The sequence below is a fragment of the Chaetomium globosum genome, genomic scaffold, assembly GCF_000143365.1.
Source record: "Chaetomium globosum CBS 148.51 scaffold_5 genomic scaffold, whole genome shotgun sequence".
Lineage (NCBI taxonomy): Eukaryota > Fungi > Ascomycota > Sordariomycetes > Sordariales > Chaetomiaceae > Chaetomium > Chaetomium globosum.
The window spans coordinates 2,173,243-2,191,619 of record NT_165980.1 but is presented as its reverse complement, the minus strand read 5'-3'; the positions used below and the strand labels follow the sequence as shown (position 1 = coordinate 2,191,619).

At 53.2% G+C, this 18,377-nt stretch overlaps 7 protein-coding genes and 1 non-coding gene across 8 annotated transcripts; 2 read left to right on the top strand and 6 right to left on the bottom strand.

The window, feature by feature from the left end:
* Positions 1-285: 285 nt before the first annotated feature.
* On the bottom strand, positions 286-1,383 carry CHGG_07544 (uncharacterized protein; the record flags this gene model as incomplete). Its single annotated transcript, XM_001225199.1, has 1 exon — positions 286-1,383. One exon carries the CDS (start codon positions 1,381-1,383, stop codon positions 286-288), a length of 1,098 nt encoding a protein of 365 aa, XP_001225200.1.
* A 1,121-nt stretch (positions 1,384-2,504) lies between these two features.
* On the bottom strand, positions 2,505-3,149 carry CHGG_07543 (uncharacterized protein; the record flags this gene model as incomplete). The annotated part of the gene is made up of 2 exons (XM_001225198.1): positions 2,505-2,528; positions 2,883-3,149. 2 exons carry the CDS (start codon positions 3,147-3,149, stop codon positions 2,505-2,507), a joined length of 291 nt encoding a protein of 96 aa, XP_001225199.1.
* Positions 3,150-3,679: 530 nt separating this feature from the next.
* On the bottom strand, positions 3,680-5,432 carry CHGG_07542 (uncharacterized protein; the record flags this gene model as incomplete). Its single annotated transcript, XM_001225197.1, has 5 exons — positions 3,680-4,017; positions 4,083-4,116; positions 4,275-4,400; positions 4,473-4,735; positions 4,913-5,432. The coding sequence occupies 5 exons, from the start codon at positions 5,430-5,432 to the stop codon at positions 3,680-3,682; spliced, it is 1,281 nt and encodes a 426-aa protein (XP_001225198.1).
* Positions 5,433-8,267: 2,835 nt separating this feature from the next.
* CHGG_07541 (uncharacterized protein) lies at positions 8,268-8,462 on the top strand (the record flags this gene model as incomplete). The annotated part of the gene is made up of 1 exon (XM_001225196.1): positions 8,268-8,462. The coding sequence occupies one exon, from the start codon at positions 8,268-8,270 to the stop codon at positions 8,460-8,462; it is 195 nt and encodes a 64-aa protein (XP_001225197.1).
* Positions 8,463-9,193: 731 nt separating this feature from the next.
* CHGG_11279 lies at positions 9,194-9,286 on the bottom strand. Its single transcript has one exon. It is a non-coding gene; the product is annotated as a tRNA-Ile (tRNA).
* Positions 9,287-10,579: 1,293 nt separating this feature from the next.
* CHGG_07540 (uncharacterized protein) lies at positions 10,580-11,488 on the bottom strand (the record flags this gene model as incomplete). Its single annotated transcript, XM_001225195.1, has 3 exons — positions 10,580-10,972; positions 11,031-11,141; positions 11,195-11,488. 3 exons carry the CDS (start codon positions 11,486-11,488, stop codon positions 10,580-10,582), a joined length of 798 nt encoding a protein of 265 aa, XP_001225196.1.
* A 3,532-nt stretch (positions 11,489-15,020) lies between these two features.
* CHGG_07539 (uncharacterized protein) lies at positions 15,021-15,218 on the bottom strand (the record flags this gene model as incomplete). The annotated part of the gene is made up of 2 exons (XM_001225194.1): positions 15,021-15,050; positions 15,108-15,218. The coding sequence occupies 2 exons, from the start codon at positions 15,216-15,218 to the stop codon at positions 15,021-15,023; spliced, it is 141 nt and encodes a 46-aa protein (XP_001225195.1).
* A 660-nt stretch (positions 15,219-15,878) lies between these two features.
* Positions 15,879-17,315, top strand: CHGG_07538 (uncharacterized protein; the record flags this gene model as incomplete). The annotated part of the gene is made up of 4 exons (XM_001225193.1): positions 15,879-15,966; positions 16,026-16,266; positions 16,332-16,603; positions 17,065-17,315. The coding sequence occupies 4 exons, from the start codon at positions 15,879-15,881 to the stop codon at positions 17,313-17,315; spliced, it is 852 nt and encodes a 283-aa protein (XP_001225194.1).
* Positions 17,316-18,377: the final 1,062 nt, after the last annotated feature.

The following is an 18,377-nucleotide window of genomic DNA, read 5'->3' as shown; positions in this document are numbered from 1 at the left end:
TCTCAGCTTCACAAACGCGACCATGCTCAACCCGAACCACGAAGTTCCATAACGAGCACAGCAGCAGGGAGTTAATGGTTCTCACCGACGATTTGCTATTGTTCAAATCGGTATCAAGTTCAGGTCATCTCGACAGAAAAAAAGTAAAAAGGGGAGAGAATGTAGCGCGTAACTAGACGTTTTTATTGATACTACACAACAAAGAAAAAGGAAATAGTTTCCCGGTGGTCCGAAATTTAAAACAATACCTGCGTGAGGTTAGCAAAGTTTAACTCGAGGACGGGTTTACCCCAAAAAACGTAAACAAGTGCTGTAGTACCCCTGATCTCCCTTCAATCCCTTGTTATTCAACCGAGCCGCCTCCTTTGCCCGATACTCGTGCTCATGGCGACCATCCAGTTTCCTGTAGTCCTGCATGTCCCCCGAGCTGATATCCCCCTTCAGATAGCTGCCCAACAGCCTCAACCAGGCGCGGGCTTGCAGGCTAGCCGGGTAAGATAGAAACAGGTGGACCATGTCGAGCCACACACGGCCGTGGTCGGCATGGGGGATCAGCGGACGGCACACGCGGCTCAGCACATACTTCCACTGCGCGTCGTCCGGGTTGCACCCGTGGGTGATGCGGGCATACTGGAACCACTCGGGCCAGTACCCGGCACTCTCCCAATCAATAATGGCCGTGACCACAGCACGGTCCGGATCCACCATGATATTCCCCACGTACAAATCACAATGCGTCAAAGCCAGTTGCCCCTGACAAGGCGGCATGGTAGCGCGCACAGCCCCGATGATGGAGCTGGGAAGCCCCGTGCGTTCGAGGGCAGGAAGGAACTCGTTGTCGAAGATGTCGTCGTCGGTGCGCCAGCGGCCGTGGAGGAAGCCGCGGGACCCGGAGTCGTCCGGCACGAAGCAGTTGATGGGCAGGGCCTGGCCGGACACGCTCTCTATGCGGCGGCCGCGGAAGCGCCGCGCCAGCTTGGACATGTAGTCGGCCACCTGCTGCGCCAGGTAGATCTTGTCCTCGGACGACAACTGCGGCCAGCACTGGCCCAGCGTCACGCCCCCCGCCCGCTCCTCGAGCAGGAAGTGCTGGCTCCGGTCGCGCGAGAGCCACTCTCCGAAGACGCGCGGGCAGGGGATGGGGGTGTTGGCCGTGATGAAGCGGTGGGTGGCTGCCTCCGAGTTGATGGTGTACTGCGTCCGTTTGAGGATGTAGACATTTTCCATGACCCAGACGATGCGGTTGCCGCATTGGTAGATGATCTTGGCTTTTCGGAGGTCCTCAAACCACGACGGAGGGTGGGTGGATAGCTTGTGACCACTTGACGTGGATCCATCCCTTTTGCTTTTGGACTTGGGTGATGAAGAAAAGATCTTAAACATCTTGTATATCTATTGCCTTCAAACCCGAGATCAGATGTAGATTTGCCAGTCGATGGTGTACAGTTACTTGCACAACTTTACACGCAAGTGCGGGCTCGGAGATTTCAGGTTCGAATGGAGCAAGAAACCTTTGATGCGGGACAGCGGGTCGGATACATCAGGAAATTAGGTAGGTATGATAAATACTAGTGCTTATATATATTCTTCTGAGCTCTATCTTTGTGCATTCTACAACCGCACTGCATTGTACGAATACACGCTGTACGAAAACAAAGTATTGGTGGCCATAACCGGTCACTATACGGGAGAACAAGTCAGCTTTTCCCGAGATCGAACCGTGGGGCCCAAGGCCCTGGTAATAAGAACCAAGTGTGCGTACCTGTGTACTCTCTTTTTATGGTGTGGCCATGGGGCTACTAGGATCATCCGGCACCGCTCGGGGCGAGATGGGGGGGAATGATGAGAGTATGTTGACTTCCGATCAGAACTCCAGGAGAAACTCGAGAAGTCCGGCTTTTTGGTGCATGGTTTCAGTTCGGCCTGGCGGTGATGGCCTGGTTGTGTGGGGGGTTTGAATAGACAGAGGGCTTTCAAACCATTTGCGAGCTTGAGATGTCTGCCATGGACAGCCTGACGGCGGTGGCGAATGGTAGAAATACGTGAGCTGTTATCAATTTTGGAGCCTTGAGGTGTAGCAAGTCTTGGGTAGTTGAAATCCGGTGCAGTGAAAATGAGTGCTGTGTGCTGGGCAGGTTAGCTTCAAAGTATGGGGCAATGAGGAGATCTTATGGCAGCCTGAAGTAACGTACGGCACTCGAGACACGGCTTTGGGGCTGCCATGTTGGATTCCAGCACCCATCCACCACTCCTTGTAACAATGACTTCTTTGTCTTTGTTGCGGCTAACTTTGCACTCGTGACAGAGACTAATCAGCTAGGCGTGTCAGAATCCCCGCCGTCTTTGTTCCTTTATTTCCCCTGGCATTTGTACATCGAAGAATTTGTTTCATACGCGAAACCCCCTTACTGATTTTCTCCCCACTCCTAATGTTCACGACAGAGCTGTCTCAGTCACAACCAACAGACTGCACAAACTTTCGACATCCTCCGCCATCTACTCGTTTATCTCCTTTTTGTGAAACACATCTGCCGCGTGGTGTTAGGGTCTCAGCCAGCCATAATTAGCCACCATCCACGTGTGGGCGCATACCTTGAAGCTCGGGCATCCAGTCCGTCTTTTTTTTAGAAAAAGAATCTCCCCTTTGGGGGGCCTTTTTTTGAGGGTCGCGCAGGCGGCCCCCCCCCAGGAATAGGGGGAATTTATCCGCGCGCTTCTTCTTAACGCACAAGGGCGCTTAGGGCAAGCCCCTTCCTGAAAACATCTCTCTAACCCCCCTTTTTTTAATATAACCCCCAAAAAGGAAACAACCAAAAAAAAACCCCCCCCCCCCCCCCCCCCCAAACCCAAAAAAAAAAAAAAAAAAAAAAAAAAAAACCTACCCCAAACTCGCACACAAAAGCGCCACACGCCCCGCAAAACTCCCTCGTCACCCCATTCTCCTGCTTATACCTCTTCGGCGGCTCGCTCCCCTCCTCATACTGGAAAGCGTTCACAGGCACCTTGGCTGTTAGGCCGTAGTTGGCGCCGAAGGCGCGCCGGCAGCTGTGGCAGTGGCAGAGCGTGGTGCGGGCCGCGTCGGCGGAGGCGAGGTGCAGGGTATAGCGGAGGCGGTTGCACACGCAGCGGCCGTGGAGGTGGAGGGGCATGGTGGTGGTAATGGTGATGGGTAGGAGGAGGGGTGTGCTGGGGTTGAGGCGTCGTTTTTATAAGCCTGTTGTGGGTTGATCAGGTATGGGATGGTGGTTGGGGGCGTGTGTTGGGGGCGCTGGGGTTTTGAAGGGGTAGATGGTGACGTCAATGATTCCAAGTTTGTGTCGGTCATCGTTCATCATCCCGTCTTAGCCGTCATTCGATGGTTGTGAGATGTCATGCAATCCATGATACATACCCCTTCGATGCGCGAATGATCTCTCTTACCTTCGTCCCCTGTTCTCACACAAAAACATCACGCCAAGACAATAAGCACCTGGAAAGGATAGATGCACCTCTCAACGGAATCTCCATGCAGTCATTGATGCCGTGGAGAATGGATGTATGGCATTTGTAGTAGCCTTTGGTATGCGAAGAAGGCATGGCCACATCAGACACAAACGCAGTTGGCGGAGTGTTCCTTGGCCATCAGGTCCAAAAGCCACTGATTCGCGTTTGAATTCCACACCAACAATCCTACTAGGAACTACACCAAATACCTGAACCCCTTGTTGAACTTCTCGGGGTCCCTCTCGCCGTCCACCGGCGCCTGCGGCACGGCCTCGGGCCGCTCGGCCTCCTCCAGCTGCTTGTTCATGCGCACCAGCACCAGCTTGAACACGAAGCAGCCCAAGATGGTGACGCCAAACATGGCCGTGACGATGCCGTAGCTCTTGCGGAAGCCGTTGTCCTTGAGATCCCAGACGTAGGACCCGGCCACGTTGCCCAGCTGGCTGAAGGCGTTGATCATGGCGATGGCGACGGCGCGCTTCGCGGGGGGGGCGGGGGAAGGAGGAGGAGATCCAGGAGTAGAATACGATGAAACTATACGATGAGGTTAGGACCTGGCTGCACGTGGAGAGTGAGGGGTTGGGGCCGTTATAACTCACCCCGGCGTAGCTGCTTTGCTTGGAGGGAAGAGGGCTACGTAACGGGCTGCCACGTTGGATGTGGCCATGCTAATGATGAACCCGATGAGGCCAAGGCAAATCGGGCCGACAATGTGCCAAAACTGTGAGTACGCGTTAATTTTGCGTCACGCTGGCCGGTGTGGGATGGAAAAGGAGACGGGGTAAACAAACTTTGTCTTGGGTGCGATCCGAGTGCCACGCGTTGATCAACGAGACCAAGCAGGCAAAAGCCCAAGGCGGTGCGCTCATGAGAAGCGTCGGGACGTAGTCAAAGTTCAGGGTGCCCGTGAGCGTGGGCTGTAGTCGCGCAGAGAAACATGTTGGTAAGTTCATCTGGAGGTAATGTAAAATGGGCAAGGAACGACTTACGAAGAAAGCGTTGAAAGACAGGCCAACAACGTAGGCAGTAAGCGTGAACATCATCAAGTACACCTTGGGGTCCTTCAGGGCCATGATCAGACCGGTGAAGACGCCTTGGTCAGGTTCGTCACTGTCCGCTACGCCGACGTCTTCGGTCATGCGCAGCTGCGCGACATAGCGCTCCTCCTCGGAAAATCCGCGCGTGTTATGCGGCAGGTCGGGCAGGATGAAGACGGCAAGGATGGCAACGAACATGGTAGCGGCACCCTCGACTATCGAAAACGAGTGTTAGCAACTATGAGAATTCATGTCAAAAGAAGAAGGACATAGTTGTCGGGCTACGTACTGTAGAACAGCCAGCGCCAGGCGGCATGGCCCAAGATGCCCTGCATGTTGGACAGCACACCCGGCCCCCACCAGCGCGGAGAATGCGTTCGAGATAAGGTTACCACAGAACAACAAGGCGTTTCTCGTCGTCAGTTCGCGACGGGTGTACCACTTCGATAGGATGAGAAGGGCGCCAGGAAGGAAGGCGGCCTCGACGAAGCCAAGGAAGAACCGAATGGCAACCATGCCACCAAAGTTGGTCACAATACCGGAGAGGGTAGAAACCAACCCCCACAGCAACATCGAGCACCCAATGTAGAGCGAAGGCCGGGAAACGAGGTTGATCATCATATTGGAGGGGACCTGCATGAGAATGTAGCCGACGTAGAGAATGCTGAGACAGGTGGCATATTCGTTGTACGAGAGGTCCAAGTCCTCTTGCAGGCCCTTGAGGCGGGCGGCCGCGATATTGTTGCGATCCAGATAGTTCAGGATGTACAGCAAGATGAACAAGCTGCAGCGCGTGTCCAGCTTGCGCTTCAGACTCTTCTCCACCTGGATGCGGCGTTGAGGATCCATGGTGGTCGGGCCGTTGCCCGTCACCTCGTTCTGATGGGCCTCTGTCTTCTCGGCCGAATCCATAGCGATGGTGATGTGGGGTGTAGGTTGGCTTGGGGAACACGGGAAATCACAGCAAAAGGCGGCGGGAGAGGCCTAATATACTACTATTTTGACCCTGCGAGTCAAGTTGCCCCATGGGGATGTCATCAAGGTGGTATTGGTGGATGCGAGGTACTTTAACGTCCCTCACTCAGGGGTGGTGGACCCAGTTAGTTCACTTTGATGTGGTCCGTCACGGCGTCCGCGGCTTCTGAGGATGGTCAAGCGTGTCAAGCATGTCAAGCTTCGTAGCGCTGGAAGAATGCCGCTGCAGGGTAGGGCCGAGAGGGCCGGCATTATCGGGCCAAACGCTTGTTTCTTCCCGCCGAGCCCAACCCGCCTTTCGCCCCGCTGTCATCCCATGCTTAAAAGGGCAAAGGATCATCCTCTGGGGCGACCCCGGCAACCCAGCAATTCGGCCCCATCATGATCTCGTCCCATTTACGAACTTCCCTTGTGAAACGAGAAAAAAAGAAGGGGCCCCGAGGGGAAAAAGGCCAGTGATGCGTGGGGTTTGAGACAGAACGGGGGTTCCGGAGATCAACCAGGGGAGGAGTGGAACTGATTGCCTGCCGACTCTTCTCGCCGTGAAAACTCTGAATGATTCTTCCCTTGTGTTCCCTGGTGATACCATGAAAATGGAAAAATGCGACCAAAAGTTGTGGGGTGCGGTGAGAGTGATCGGTCCTTTTCCATGCCCACTAATCCTGGCGGAACCTCGGGACCGACCTGCGAGCCTGCTTCCCCGCCCTCGCAACTCCGCCCTCCGCTTCCCCGGTATGCAGGTCGGAGAGCTGCTACACGAGGGCTGGGTTGAACCCCCACAGGCGAGAGAGGACAACGTCATTCTCGCAATGAGGAGCCAATGATACCAGAGTTTTTCCGAGGACGGGTCTTGAAAAATCGAACTTCAAGCACTAACAACCCGAAGGGAGATCGAGGAACAAGAGCTAACAAAAAGAAGAAAAAAAAAGAAGAAAAAGGGAAGAAAAGGGAAAAGAGAAAAGAGAAAAAAAACAAGATGGAAAATAAAACGTCTGTAATAGCGCTATAACCTAGAACGTTCCTTGGGATGTCAGCCTCTTCATTCCCTTGCTTGATGATTTCCCCCTGGTCGTTTTTGCAGTCAAATTCTGGTCGGGGCCCAACCAACATTGTTTAGAGCAGGCGAGGTCCTTCTGGACATAACTACCTATAGTATTATCTCGGTCCGAGAATCCATCACGGCCATCGGCTCGCTCATTCAATTCACGTATCAATGGCTTAACTACGTCTAATTTGATTGAACAACATAGTTACTAAAAAAAGACTTAACATTTTACCTCCAACCTTCTTCTCATCCCCCCTTCGGTTCCTTCCTCATTGACGGGCAACCGGTCTGTTGGGTGCATGTCTCCCTTTCCGATGGCCAGCCCATAGGTTTCAGAGTCATGTTAGACTTTCATCAAGTCTCACAACCTGGCCGTGGGACGCCAACCGGCTGATGCCATTCCTATTGATAATCAGGGGCTAATTAAGGAGCAGGATCGGGGAAGCCAGAGGTAGCTGGGTCATAGTAGCCCCTGAATCATTCGGCCGTGGCCCGGGGCCCGGCGTCGAGCAGGGGTGGCAGGGTTGAGTTTCCATGTCGAAGTCGACCGTAAGCAGAAACTACCTATATTCGAGGTACTATCAATAGGACGATCGAAGAATGGGGATGTCGTTGGTGGGTGGCTGTGCCGCAGTCGATACGGAGCAAGGCGATGCATTCTTTCTACCAAATTGTATGAGCGGTACGTTAATGATCCTTTATCATTCGCTCCTAAGTACTGAGAACACGTGCCTCTTGGATTATAAGCTTAAAATTGCCGAAACGGTCTACCCCGAAAGTGGGAATGGGTTTTCAGCCCGGCGAGGGCCGTTCTCTCAAATCTGCATTATTTCCCGATTCGTTCTGTCCCAGCCACGGACCCTGTGATATCAGCTGGCCGGGCCCTAGCCGAAAGGAAGGTTTTCACACCCATTTAGAACTTGTGTTTACCTTGGCCCCCAGAGACCAGCATCGTTCACGGGGAGGATTGACGCGGCGGTGCTGTTGAAACATGGCGGCCGTAACCACCACCTAATAACCCACAGGACCATTCACCGTGGGGCGCGGAATCGTGAACCACCACTACAGGGGATATACGAATCCCGCCAGCGGCGGTCGCCATTTACTCAGGAGCACACCCGTGCAAAGTGGCGTCAAGGGCAGGATCAAGCAGACCCGGAGTGCCTCGTTTCAACAAACCATCCGCGTCGCGGCACACTTCCAATTTCATACACGATCCATGGGACTAGGGCCATGGCCACCGCCAGCATCGGACTTCATGATGCAGGACGCAAGTGCTGGTTGCTATTTTGGAAAGGGCGGTGGATTTGTTGACCCGGTGCCACGTAGAGCGCTGCGACCATGGGCTCGTGAGGAAGTGAGAGGGTGTTAGGGCTAGCAAAAGGAAGCTCGCGCTGTCCTACCGGACAACGAGCGCAAGTATAAATACCTGGGTGTATTCCCACACTGGAGCGAGAAAAAGGAATATCATCAGAACCAGAAACTACTTTACCTTCATCAAGTCTGCAACCGCAAATTCCGAGCAACAGACAGCCGGTTTACCAAACCACTACTTCGTGAGCACCTACCCAGCTTTGAGCTACACCCAAATTCAAAACGTCCGAATCCACCCCCCCCCCCCCCCCCCCCCCACCCCGAACAACAACCACTCACTAACACCCCCCTTCCCTCTTAGCAGCAAACAACCCAACCCACTTCACATCACTCTCTCACTCCCAAACCCGACCATGTGCTGGTACCGCCACTACAACTACGCCTGCGGCCACCCGGCGCCCGACGGGTTCTCGCGCGCCTGCGAGGCCTACCCGACCTGCAACCGCCGCAACTTTGAGGGCGGCACTTTCGTGCTCCGCACCGACTGCCCGGCGTGCATCTACGACAAGGCGCCGAAAAAGAAGTCGGGGAAGAGCACGAGGCGCTAAGCGTGGAGGTACGCACGAGGAGAGGGTTGGTGGCTGAGGGAAGGGGGGACGGGTGTCAAGCTGGTTCCTTGATAGACCCGGGGATGAATGGGGCCGAGCTGGTATTTGGCGGGGGGTCGTTCTGAAGCTGGGATTTGGAAGACATGGTTGTTGTTGTTGTTGTTGTTGTTGTTGTTGTTGTTGGACGAAGCTGGGTTCTGCCTGTACTAGATCTTGGCCGTTGCGATAGCTGCGTCGGTAGGTAAGTGCATGTACCCAGTCGTCATGGGGCAAGACCCGTGCTACCTTCTACATAGCTCGTTTCGCCCAGTCATGAATTGGCTTGCGGTCCTTCGAAGATGTTTGTCACTTCCTCTTTCCTTTACCGAGGTTGTGAATATGGAGATCCCTAATGTGCTCCCCATTTCGCGCTCCACAACTGAAACTAGCACTTCACCCTAACCTGAAATCGCCGCAAGGGGTAACCCTGTTGATCACATAGCTCGCCCGAGTCCTCATCCAAACAGTATGATGTTCTCCGTATTTTCCTGCGCCATGTGGACACCGGCAAGTTGTGAGTCGGCAACACCTTTGCTATTCCGAACATACTATGACTTCAGCTTAGGAAGGAAGGACGAAGGAAACCAAGACCATTCCCGGTTTTCTTCTTCCTTTGGCTATTTATTTCCCAAGGATGCTTTCAAATGTGGCACAGCGAGGCAAAAGAGTAAACGACTAAGTGCAAAAGGAAATGCCCAGTAACAGGATTGAACTGTTGACCTTCGCATCACTTGATATAGCAGGCTATATTAGTACGACGCTCTAACCAGCTGAGCTAACCGGGCTTTTGTGACTTGATGCTCGACAGGCAAGTTTCCCACGTTTTGAACTGCTCGCGAGCTATTCACCAGCCCCCACCACAGGAGTGACCGTGCCCGCTGCGCGCGGGCACGCCAAAGGAAGCCTGGAGGAACTTGCCGGCTGCAGGTAGGCCCCATAGCGGAGTCAACGATGTAATTGTTAAAGGCGGAAGAAGAAGCCATCTTGACTGCAATGGAATTATAAACAGTAATTATCAGGAGATGATTCTAGTTTCGGTCAGAAAATCGGGATGGAAAGAATGTATTGAGTTCCTTGGATTGGGAAAATGGAGCACCGCGGTGTAAAAAAGGTGGCCTCTAGCACCGGTTTGACCTCATCGCCGATGTATGACGCCGCATTCTTGAGTCTCCAGTAAGCTATATCGTCATCTAGGGGCTTCAGTAATCAGATCCCGTAAAGATTAACCTCTGTGGCGTAATCTCACAGAGCTGATAGGTTCCGTGTATTTTGTGTGTCAAAGAAGCAATTTGCTTCGCTACCCTTCGTCACGTATTCCTGCTGAGCCAGGCAATCTTGGCAATGTTGACGTTCTCTGGAGTCGTGGTTCCAGGAATGGGACGTCATGGCCGAATCCGCGCAGACTGAAGCTGCTGACGAAGAAGCGGGTGCGTCGCTCTAGTAGTATAGTTAACCCATAATAGATGTTGACCCTGCAAACCTCATCTTTCGCCACTTTTTGACAGAAATCCGACTTTTTTGTTCGTGTTCGTGATTGTCGAGGATTGCGCGACGGAGGCACGCAAAGGCACGAGCGAAGCAGCGAGTCACAGGGGCCTTGATGCCAAAGTGCGGGTAAGCGGCTTTTTCCCGGCGATTTGATTGGCCAGAACAAAGCAACAACGGTCCGTGCACCACCACCGCCAAGACCAACTGCGAGATGCCAATTCGAGGAAGCAAAATGCAGATGACGCCAGACTTCGAGATGGCTATCGAGAGAAGTCAAAAAGGGAAAAAAAGCCAAAATTCTACAGTGAGAAGTCGACAGTACAGGTTAGAAATGACACCGTTTTGTAGGGTTTTTTTGGGGGTTTTTTTTATGGAGAAAAAACTGGTTCGTGCTTAGAGCAGGCCATGGCATTTTTGACCTAAGGAACCTGGAGTTCCTCCAGGCACCCCCTTTTTGCTTACCTAGGATATCTTAATATAGTTAGTTAACTACCTGCTCTTTGGGCACTCAGTAACCTCATCTTTCTTTATTACAAACCACCCTCTCTAAACTCCTCTCAACAGTAGAACTCTGCGCCTTGAAAAACACACTATGCATTTGCATTTCCCCCAGCCTTATTCGCCTCGACATCATCACCCTTCTCCCACGAGTCCCTCCATCTCCACCGCCGCCGTGGCTTCAGACCCGGTCCCGCCAGGACACCAGACCAAGGTCCCGATTGTCCGTGCTTCTCCCAATGTGCGTCCGTTATTTCGGTCGGCCTATCTAAGCCGCTTCTATCCTTCGCCGGGGCCAGACGAACTGGAGTCAAAGATTGGAAGAGGGCGACAATGTATGGGATGGCCTTTTGACGGTCAACAAACAATATGGAGCCGATAACGACCATGTAGGTCACCAACGATACCACGACCATGGTTATGGTGTAAGGTCTTTTGAGACCGGAGAGATCGGTGTCGTGCACGAGATCCATGCTGAAGATTGCCTAGATTGAGGGTTTAGTTAATACCATCTAGCCGATATTCTGGGGCCGTTGAACTTACCGTGACGAACCCGAGGGGTAGGTAGAAAATGGTGATTGTTGTGAAGATGATTATGGACCGATTCATGGACGTGGCTTTGTGCGCTTCCACCAGACTGCTTGCGTTGAAAAGCTGCAAGTATGAAGTCAGGTTAGGCAAAGGGGGCAGGGAAATCTCGTGCTTACCCCATCACGCAAACCCCTGATCTCATCCGTCTTTGCGTCGATGCGTCTGCCAAGTTCGCTTTCCAGCTCGTGAAAATGACACATCATCGCGTCCCAGTTCTGGTGCACGAGCCCGGCATACCGTAGGAACGGGTGATGGTCTGCCCCTTGAATAGGGTTGGAGATGGTGATGTTGCATTCGTGACAGAGTTTCTCTAGATCGTACTTCGTCTCCCGTATCCACAACGGCATGATCCGGAGGAGGTGGAGGAGCTGGAAGTAGACTTTGGAATGGGCGAGCGAGTCACTGAGCATGAGGTTCTCGGCAGATTTCGGGTTGAGAACATCCGTGGGCCGTAAATAGTTGCAGGATTAGCAGGCAAGGAAGTCAACAAAGGGAGTTGGTGGAATGTTTGGGAAACGCAAGAGTACACCTACCTGGACTTTCACACAATCATCAATCTCGTCCAAAAGACACATCCAGCCTTTGTACCAAGCATGCTCAAGAATGCCATCCAAGGCGAGCTGCAGGACGCTGATGCTGCTTTCACCGATGACGTGTATCCGACGAGACGAGGAGTCAAACAGCTTTGGGCCCAAGTTGGAGCGGTCCACTGGGAAATCTTGGAGGATGACTGTGCTGAAGATGGGCGGAATGCTCAAGGAGCTCACAAAACGGAGCGAGATTCTACCTTCTCTTACCGACACCGCCGGCCGGTTGCCGGGTTTCGGTAACAAGCCCCATTCTCGCTCAAGCGAAAGGCCGACAAACCCTGGCAATGGTTCGGTTGGGCAGAGCCAACGCATGGAAAAGTGAATCATGACCATCCGAGGTGCCCCGGTGAGTCGGAGGACGCAAGGGTACAATAGCCATTCGCGGGCAAGACGCCAAGAACCGAGATATGAAACTAAGAATCTGCAATGATAGCGGCGGTCGGCGTCCAAGGCCTGGAATTGTTGCCGCACTTGCAAGGAGAGAATGAATGCGGCCGATTTCAGATTCATGACTTCCCGGCCTAAAGTGATCAACCTAGTGCCCGAGGGATGGGTGTTAGCAAACCTAAGTTGCGGCCAGTTGCCAGGGGTTCTAGGTTTTGCTGACCAGATCTGCCCGATGTGCATCTCTCCGGGATCCCGGTTATTGGAGTTGGGGTTCACTCGGAGATATTGAACTGACTGTACTCCTTCGTCAAGGCGATATGACATCCGCGGTGCCTGAAGCTGAAATCCGGCCCTGGTGGGACGTACATACAACTGGTGAACAAACGTGCTGTGAAAACTGGATCCGCGGAAGCCCCAGATTGAGCAGCCGTCTTGACCGGACTCGAGTGGCTCAGGAAACGTGTTCCAGATTGCCCGCACCAGACTTGAAGGCCATTCCCTTTGGATAAAGTTCAGGCAGGCCTCCGACAAGCCCGGAGTTGGTTTCTCATTCGGTGAATGGAGAGTGAATCTGAACGGTGCGGATGGGGCCAAGTCCGTGAACAAAACCAGGATGGCATTCCGAAACGTCCAATGCGTCCCGTGTGTGCTTCGCGGGTATTCCACCATGGAAAAGACGGAGACTGGCTCGCCTCCGATCTTGCAATCACATGGACTGATTGCAGTCTTGAGCTCTTGGAGGATCAACAGCAAAAGATCTGGGGTGGGGAAGCATTCTAACATAGCCAACTCTTCTTCTGTAGGGTGACCTGGTTGGTTGGCATGAGTGAGCGAGGCCACACCGGCCTCGTTGTTGGTTGAGATTTCTTGAACGTTCTGCTGTTGTTCATGTGCGGTGATTTGTGTACCGGACTGGTGGGAACTTAAAATTTGCCCGGATCTATGGGCGTTGAAAATGCTGACGTTTTGACGAATCGTTTCGACCCCAGCCACGAGCTTTTCTAAGAGAGCAATCACGTTATTAGGGGTGTCATTGCTGTCACCTTTGTTGGTCTCCATGGTAACACCGTCAGCTTGGGAAGGTTGGGTGCTCATTAGAAGAAGAGAATAGTTTCTTCAAAAAGGGGAGTGTGGGTGGTGAGTCTTGTCGGGTTGAAGGCAGGGACTGGCCAGCGGACTGACCACCCCCCAAACCTGAGAACACCTCGACTGATATAACAGTTTCAGTCGAGGAACTGGAGCGTGATACACATGCTGCAGAACTGGATACAAGCCGGTATTATTGTAGCCTTGTCATGTCGAGAAACCTTGTATTTACCGATTACCTACCCAGCGGAATGGCTAATATTGTGGCGTGTGTCATGTTATTCTGCCTTGTATACTCCTGTGACGGATGAATACGGCATGCGAACCACAGGCTTCCCTCGAGGTTGAGGGGTACGAGGAGCGAATGAGGTACCACATGATGCAGAAGCCATGGGCTCGGCCGGACTGGCTACCTAGGTGGACTTTGTATCACGCTCACGCAGCAATGTACGCTTTGGGTGCAATTGGTGTGCGACATGATGCGGCTACCTGCCGGGCAAGGCCGTCCGAAAATGGAAGTATTATTACCAGCAAGCGTACCAGTCAGGGATGAAAGGATGCCCACCGTGGTCCGTCACTGGTTGGAAGATCTAAGCCAATTCCCAGTAGTTTCAACCACGCATCTCCTACTTACTCAAAGGGCCTCCTCTAAAATGATCGATGGCGTGAAGCCTTCATAGAAATCCTGAGTATTATGCACCCCAAACCTTGCAACTGTCTGCCATGGGTTTAATCACATTCTCGCAATACCTCTTCTGAAACTCGCTACCTATCACCCCATTCCCACTTCCTCCCGGCGCAGATAGCAAGACACTTTTCTATTGCATCCAGATAATCTGGCAGGACCCGGTGCGTGGTTTATTGTAGCCATGCCGTCGCGGCAATCTTTCGATGGTCAGGAGTCTTAATCTCCCGGTTCGCGTTGGCTACCCACACTTCCAGAGGCTTGTGGTGACACTAAAACTGGCCTTTCTTTTCACCAAGATGTTCTTTGGAACCCCTCATTTCAACGCCTACAAAGAATTCCAGCCTGTCATCGCCACAGCCTTCGCGCCCCCAACCAGAGGTAGAACGAATCACAACCCGGGCAGACCCTCGCGTGTTGTCGAGATGATGATAGAAAGCGCGGATGACCTGGCCGACATTAGCCGGGGCTTCTCCAAGATTGCGTCTTGCTACACTATCACGAGCTTTTACGAGACACTGCCTTGGCAGGGCACGACAAATGTCATCGTTGGCAAGATTGCAGCTCGCACGTTTCTTCCCAACGAGTCGTGTGTGCCCGTGGAAGCTGATCACTTTCGGATGTGTCAATTTGAGGATGACAGTGATGCAACTTTCATGTTCGTTTCCAGGGTCATACAGGAGGCGGTACCAAGGGAAGAATTGGAGAGACCCCCTTCTCTGGATCTACGGTCGGGCAGCTCTGATAACATACCTTAAATGACACCCGGCTCCCCACAATCTTGAGCACCACTTGTTTAACGCGGCCTCCCTCGACGCCCCGCGTCGGAAAGATGACTCGTGAGCGAGATAGTGGGGGCGCCGGGGGCTCTTGACCATAACCGTGCTGCCCACATTAGCCTCCTGGTGCGCGAGACGGGCAGCTGCTACTCTGGTCGAGCACGACGCCACCACAACCACCACGTCTCGAGGGCAGTCGGTGTTTGCACCAGGCCGACAAGAAATGATGACACGGCGGCACCGGTCCGACGACGGTCGCAACAGCACAAACGAAGATTATGAGAAGATCGCACGCAGGCCCATCTAATGTCGATCTGGCAAACAATGCCTCTCGGCGATAAAGGGGGGGTTGTTACAAGAAGGTGTATATAATAAACCTCTTATAGCAACCGGATAAAAATGTACGGCGAAGAAGTCACCTAAACTGCGAGTGCTCGCCCAAATGCTACATGAAGGGGCTCAGCACCTGCAATTCTTTCCCCGACAAGCTGACCGCTGACACGAGCACGGGCTGCAGTCCTTGGGTACGAGCTTGTTTCTGTGACTGCTGCAACCATTTCAAGATTGGGAGGATTTGGATAAACTGTTCACCCGCTCGGTCTTTCAAAGCCATGTCTTTAGTTTCACCTCACGGCCCGGTCCTGTGGATGGCTGGTTTCCCTGCCCCTTTTTCTTTACATATCGCCTAGTTATCCGGATCGACATACCAAGGATGGCATAATGATGACGTGTTTGAAACGCAAGGTTTGTTTTCTTCCTTCTTCCAACCGATGACAGCATGATGAGTTGATCTCATTGGGTAGACGCTTCATGGAACTCGCTTTTTATGCGACGTTTACGTGCTGCTCCTGCCCCTGGTCATGGAGGGCGAATGGCGTCCCACGTTGACAACCGATGCACCCCGGAGAGATGTCAGTCTGTTGACAACGCCACCCCACGCTTTCCTGCCCCAGTGACGCGGCTCCAAAGTTACGACTCTGCGACTCGCCAAACGGTGAATCCGGGCCCGTACCCTCTCTAATCTCTTGCTTCAAGCATCATCGTGTAATGGGAGGCTGTGCAAAAAACTGTCGTCGGTGAATGATGAGGTGGAGGTCTCGCAGGGGATTGCAAGGGCGTAATTCGGGTCATGGTCGCTCGGCTTTGTCGCAGTTAAGGGGCGGAAGCTGTAGTATATAAAATCTCAACGCGCTGGCGTTCCTACCGTAGGTCTTCAACCCGACCTCTCCCTCTACTAAACCCTACATCACTCTGAGCAACGCAACGTGTCAACATGAAGACCTTGTTTCTCCTTACCCTTGCGGCATTTACCCCGGTGTTTGCGGGATTCGACACCTGGGCACCCCCTGGACCATATGATGGTAACGACGAACAGAGGGAGCATCACAAAGACGTTACTAATCAGTACCCTTACACGCAGTGCGAGCCCCGTGCCCCATGCTCAACACTCTTGCGAATCACGGCTTTCTCCCCCACGACGGCCACGAGATCACCAGGGAACAGACCGAAAACGCGCTGTTCGATGCCCTTCATATTGACAAGATGCTGGGTAGCTCCCTCTTTGACTTCGCCATGACCACAAACCCAGTCGCCAACTCGACGACATTCTCCCTGAACGACCTCGGCAACCATAACGTGCTTGAGCACGACGCAAGCCTAAGGTATGATTGCGGCACCAACTCCCTCACACTCACGGTCCGGCCCCCGTACTAATGCTGGTGTGTAGCCGGTCGGATGCTTACTTCGGCAACACGCTCACGTTCAACCAAACCGTTTTCGACGAGACCAAGTCATACTGGACAGACGAGACCGTCACCATCGAGATGGCCTCGAATGCCAGGCTGGCCCGCATCAAGACCTCGAATGCGACGAACCCGACGTATTCCATGTCGGAGCTGGGCAATGGCTTTACCAAGGGAGAATCGGCCGCCTACGTCGTTATATTTGGCGACAAGATCTCTGGCACAGTTCCGAGGGCTTGGGTTGAGTGGTTGTTCGGTGAGTATCGCCGAGTTAGTGAGAAAAGCGAAAAGCGAAACTAACGAACCTCTGAAAAGAGCACGAACAGCTGCCTCAACACCTTGGTTGGAAGAGGCCGACCGAGTTGTTTCGGGACGGTGACCTGGACAAATACATGGACGCGATGCAAAATGTTATAGTCGGTGAGACCCCTGGATGCCCGGCAGGCAAACAGCAGCAGCGCAAGGGTCGCCGCACACCTTCCCACTTTGGCTGGTAATCGACGCAAGGGTTTAGATAGTCGACAGCGAGTCAGTAAATACGGATATGATGTATCAAAGCAGCAAAACAGACCCCAGAAAGAGGGGGCATTTTAAGGTACTGTACTAGGGATCCGACGCCTGTCAATAAACTCGCCTCTTTGAGAATCGCAGGATATTGTCACGGTCATTGTAAAGAACATTGTACCGTTTATGGCCAATCTTGTCTATAATTCACAGAAATAGCCCTCAAAACACAACCTTCCACCCCCTCAATCAAGCCCACCCAAACTCCAAGCTCACCGACACGGCTCCTCCTGAAACGTCTCGGCCGACAACTCATGCTCATAGTACCTCGCCCAATCCGCCTTCGTGTGCTCAGGAATACTCCACCCCTCCGCCTCATCACGAAAAATAAGCCGCGTGAGATGGCGCCGAACCTGCTCATTCTCGCCGTCCACAAACGGGCTACGAGCATGCAGAAACGCTAGATTGTTGAAGAAGTTGATATCGCCGACCTGCTGATTGACGGATATGGCTTTCTCGAAGAGTTCCACTCCTTGAACAGTAGAAAATCACTCCTTGAACAGTAGCCCCACTAAACCTGGCCCTATAGGCCCAGTGCCTCCGGGCGAAATAAATTCCATCCAACCCACTAAACCTCTCACCGCCTAATTATTATTATTATTCATACTCCGCTATGCCCTAGGGCGTGCCGGACCCTCAGCTATTTAGTGTAAGGAAAACCGTGCCCTCCGGGGCCGGGTGAAAAACCCATACCAACAATCAAGGAGCGATGCGTTTTAGTGAGCCTACATATACAAAGAGAGGAGGCCTCCTGGCCTCCGAACGGGGGCGCTTCAGGCCGCCGCTTCCAGCTTGAGCCTCCTGGCTAAGTTGTACATCGGCAGCTTCCCCGAGTCCATCAGCCAGTCGAGAACTCTCCTCGCGAGCCGTGCAGTCGTGGGATTGATGCCGTGTAGAACAGAGTAAAAGTCCCGTCGTGTCCGAATTCCAGTTCTCTCCCATCTTCTAGTCAACGGTGGGGCCAAACACCACACTACCAGGTGTTCGGCAGTCTCTCGTCCCTCGCCACACTCGCAGGCAGGAGTCAGAACCTCCGGGACTCCCCGTGTAAACAAGAAGTCCCGTAAGCCTATGGCTCCCGTCCGGATTTGAATCAGCAGTGAGCTCTTTGCCTTGTTGAGACCGTCGTGCCTCCTTAGGGTTTCGTTCCGGAATAGCGTCTCCTGCTGATGGTCAAAGTCGTCCGCCGGCCTGGTGATTGCCCTGCCGTTCCGTTCCTTTAACCACCTCGCTTTCCAAGCCTCTTCTACTACCCTGTTCGTATCAACGGTTACCCCCGTCCAGCGCATGACCGTGCCCACATCAGTGCAATTGGGCGTCGGGCCCAACACAAAACTGTGCTGCACCGCAAGCAACCACACAGCCTTGCCGGGTGGTCGGATAATGCGGGCAACAAGATCGGAGAATTGGCACCTTCGGTTCGTTACAGCTCCTTTATGGAGGTCCACACCACTGTGTCATTTTGC